Source organism: Plasmodium reichenowi, chromosome 2 (genome assembly GCF_001601855.1).
Source record: "Plasmodium reichenowi strain SY57 chromosome 2, whole genome shotgun sequence".
Lineage (NCBI taxonomy): Eukaryota > Apicomplexa > Aconoidasida > Haemosporida > Plasmodiidae > Plasmodium > Plasmodium reichenowi.
In genome coordinates, this window is record NC_033647.1 from 107,655 (window position 1) to 112,661 (window position 5,007).

The 5,007-nt window shown below is 19.8% G+C and overlaps 1 protein-coding gene across 1 annotated transcript; it reads right to left on the reverse strand.

Moving 5' to 3' along the window:
- Positions 1-432: 432 nt before the first annotated feature.
- PRSY57_0203700 (hypothetical protein) lies at positions 433-3,813 on the reverse strand (the record flags this gene model as incomplete). The annotated part of the gene is made up of 1 exon (XM_012905473.2): positions 433-3,813. The coding sequence occupies one exon, from the start codon at positions 3,811-3,813 to the stop codon at positions 433-435; it is 3,381 nt and encodes a 1,126-aa protein (XP_012760927.2).
- Positions 3,814-5,007: the final 1,194 nt, after the last annotated feature.

Here is a 5,007-nt window from a genome sequence, read left to right on the forward strand (position 1 = left end):
AATTATATATATATATAAATATATATTAAATTTTTTTTTTTTTTTTTTTTTTTTTTTTTTTTTTTTCATCTTGTTCATAATCAATTCATTAATTATTTTTCCACGTCATAATGTCATGCATATTTTTTATTTTTATTTTTTTTTCTCTACTTGAAACAAATATAATTATTTTATAAAAGGGAGAAAAAGAGGTGGTTACCCATAAAATATTTTATTATGGTCCGTATTCAAAAAAGGTTAAAACGAAAATTTATTCATCATATGTAAAAAATAAAAATGTAGATAAATTATTTTTTAAATGTCCAAAAGAATATATATATATATATATTTATTTATTTATTTATCTATCCATCTATTTATATATGCATATATGATCAACTTCATTTTGTCTGTTAAAAAAAATGAAGCGAAAAATATAAATTTCCTTTAATTTTAGTGATACTGCCATCTAACCGATTTTCTCTTAAAAACTCCTTTCAGAACTTTAGTTTTATCATCAACTGATCTTAACGAATTGGTTGTAAATTTTCTATTTGTTTTAATACATTTATTATTATTAAATATAGAATGCAAGAAATTATTTCGAATGGCCATTTTATTATATATGCTATCTTCTTCATTCCGTTGTCCCTTTTGATGACATAGTTCCTCATTTGTATCTTGTGAATAATTTTGATTGTTTTCTTTCTTTTTTAATTGTTCGATATGTAAATTAAATAAAGAAAATTTGGAAACAAACATTTTGCCTGCTTTGAAAAAAATGATTTTATAAAATTTTTTTAATGGCTTTTTTGTATAGACATTCCAATAATAATTAATCATTCTTTTATTATATACCTGACTTTTTAATACATCATTTAATTTTTGTATACTATCTCGTATGATAATTATATTATTAGAAAATAAAATATTATATATATTTTTAAAATATATAAATCTTTTGTCATATCTCTTATCATCAACATGCATTATTTTTTCTTCATCATTATATGAAGTATCCTTATCTCCACATGTACCAATGTTTGTGATATTCCTTTTTAAACTATTATATTTATCTACACAAAAATTAATAAAATCATAATACTCCAGATTACTTCTAAATATATTTAAATTTATTTTCTGAATAATCTCCATATAATTATTCTTATAATTATTAGAGTAATCCATACTTCTCGTATTATTATATATATCCTCTCTATTTATTAATAAATAATAATATAAACTTAATAAAGATGGACTAGTCATGTATTTATAAAAAAAATTAAAATTTATACAATACGTTTTATTATACATTTCAACTAGCCAATGAATTCCCTCTATATAATTTTCAACAATATCCATTTCTTCTTTATATACCTTTTCATCCTGACAATGTTGTAAATAAAAATTTTTTATATAATTCTCCATATATATACTATTCTGCACATTATCACTCCCCCCTATATTATTATAATATTCATCATAACATTTTACGTTATTTTTTAAAATATGCACATCATCACACTTATTATTATCACCTTTTTGAATATGTTGTATTTGATTTGTATTATTTAATTCGTTATTATTTAATATTTCTACATTGTTATCCGATTGTTTTATATTTTTTTTTTCAAAGTATTCCTTATCTATATATTTCATAAGATGTGGGAAATGTTCATTTAAAAAATCATAAGATGTTATATGCATAGCGTTTTTTTTTCTTTTTGATTTTGATGAATAAGCGTATTTTTTATGATTTTTAAAATAAATTAAGTTACATTGAAACATGTCATTTTCATTTTTGGTAACATTAATGGTAAATGTATCTTTGTCTAATATTTTTTTACTAATTAATTCATTTATTAATAATAAAGGTGAACAGGAATTAGTTTGCTTCATATACATTTTTTTATTATTTTGAAAAAAACAGGTGTCATTAGAATTATAGTAATGTGTAATATTATTATTATTATTATTATTATTATTATTATTATTATAAATGTTTGTAAAATGTACAAGTTTTTGTACCTCATTAAGAAATAATAAAAATTCTTTTTTATTTATTTTGTAATTATTACCATCTAATAAACCTTCATAAGTATTATTACAACTATATTCTCTTTCTCCTACATCATCATATTTATTTCTTTCGAAATCGAAATCATCCGTTTTTCTTTTTTCCTCACAATGATTCATGTTTTTTATATTCTCAAGCATTTTAAAATATGCTTCAAAAAAGATACCAAAATTCCCTTCTTTAATCTTAGGAAGATAATCATTACCTTTTAATATGAACAGGATTAATAAATCTGCTTTAATTTTATGAAACCACTTGGGATATTTGTTTAAAAATAAATTAATAAATGTTTTTAAATTGTATAAAACTTTAATCTTTTTCTTTTTAACGTTCTGTACATCTGTGGATTGTGTTTTTAAAAGGATCTTTTCAATATGATTTTTATCACCTCTCGGACAAATATTCTTATAATTAATATTATCATTATTATTATGATGATTACTCCACCTTGTAATATCCTTTTGTATATTATCCTTATCGATATCATCTTCATATTTCATATAAGTCCCATTCATTTTACAGACATTATTTTTATCCTCTTTAAAAATGTGATCCCCCTTGATCACTTTATTTTTCATAAGATAATTTTCCTTCTTCATATTATTATCATTTATTTCCACATTAAATATTTGATATGTGTATATAAATATATTATGAACATTTTTTAAAGACAAACATTGTAACAATAAATCTGCATCTGCACCAACTATAACAAAAGATTCTTTTTCTACATTTGTTATATTATAATTTGTTGAATTATTTATTTTATTATTTGTCCTAATTTTTTTCTTTCCCTTATATTTTAAATTATCATTTTTTATATCATTGAAGATTTCTTGTTCATACTGTACATGATTCATAATATTTTCCTTTTTTATTTCGATAATATTGTTTAATCTTTGATCTTCTTTCATCTGTTTATTTGTCTTCATTTGTATATTTTTATTAATTTTATTATTTTTTACATAATTGCTTATCCAGTTCATCAGCTTGAGTTCCCCTTCTCCTACTTCCTGATCAGTTGAAATAAAAAATTTCACATGTTCATATTTTTCAAAAGATAATAAATGCTTTAAAAAATTTACAAGAAACTTTGAGATTTTATTAATAAATATACTACCACATGTTATATCATTCACAAGATGATTTTCTTTATTTTTTAATTTACTTTTCGCTCTTCTTTTAATTTGTAATTTTAATTTAGAAAATGGGCAAATGCCATCAATAGCAAATACCACATTTTTCTTGGGTTCAAACTTTTTTAAAACATTTTTAATTAACCTTGTAAGTTTTAAAAAATAATTTTCATAATTAATAAATTTAACATTTGCTTTATGAAGTAATTGATTAAGATCAAATAATAAATTATCGACTTCAAAGATTTTTTCCTCCTTATATTTTTTTCCCTTACAAAATGATTTCTCTTTATCATCACCTATATCATATTTTTTATATGTATTATTCATATTATTATCATACGTGTTATCTTTATGTTTATTATTCCTGTTTATCTCACAACCATCATTATAATTTTTATCATCACCGTCGCCATCATTATGATTCTTTTTATGTTTTCCTTTTGCTTTCTCTAATTTTCCTATGCAGTTCCAATCAATTAATTTATTCCTATCCACAATCTTTACACAACTAGGGAAATTATTTATAACCCATTTGTGTAAACCTGGAATCCCACATTTGGCTAGCTCCAAAAAGAGAACGAGGAAAACTAGCCACATATAAATTGTGCGTTTGGGCATATCATTATAAAGAAAGATGCATAAAGCTGTCACGAAAAATATATATATCTAAACATATAAATGAATAAATATACATATATATATATATATATATATATATTTTTTCTATATGGGATAATACAAAATACTCCCCGTAAAAATTAAAGTGATAAGTAAATTATGTATTAATCATCTATTTTTATGCATTCAAATATTTACCTTTTTATATCAATACCCCACGTTATTAAAAAAAAAAAGAAAAGAAATCAATTAATTAAATAAATAAATAAATAAATACAAATATATTTATATATATATATTATATATATATATATACATATAATGTTAATATAACATTTGTAAGATTATACATATTATTCCTAAAAATAAATTCACTTTAAATGAAATACCTTCAAAATATTAATATATGTAAAACTTATATTTAATGTACATTTGATTAATATATGTAACAAAAAAAGAAAAAAAAAAAAAAAAAAAAAAAAAACAGCATATATATTATATGTGTTTAATATATTTTCTTTTATATTTTATATATTATATGTTATATATTATTATATACTTTTCCAAATCTATAACAACCTACTTTTGATCATATCATAATTTCTACATAAAAAAAATGACCTCTTCTACAATTTAGGAAGTAAAAATGTGTTTCTTTATATCATATATTTAATATGATTTTATTATCTATAATATAAAAATATGATAACAACATAAAAAAAAAATATATATATAAATATAAATATATATATATATATATATATATATATATATATATATATATATTAAATTTTAAGTTATTATATCTTTCTGTCATTTTCTCTTGCTATTTTTTTTTACAGACCCTTGATAAGGTCACACAATTAAACCGTTACAAAAAATATATTATAAATGGTATATTAAGTATTTCCTTTTGTTTTTACGTAAGTATAAAATTATGTTTTATTTTGTTTTATTTTATTTTTTTTCTAAATTGTTAATTTTGTTTGAATTAATTATATATCTAATGTAAACATAAATTAAAAAGCAGAATAATAAATATATGTAAATTTATATAAATATGGATATATATACATATATATAAATATATATATATATATATAGGTACATCCAAATTAAACGCTTATTATTATAAAAAAATAAATGTGTATATATAAATAAATAAATAAAAAGTGGAGATAGTAGCATAATAAA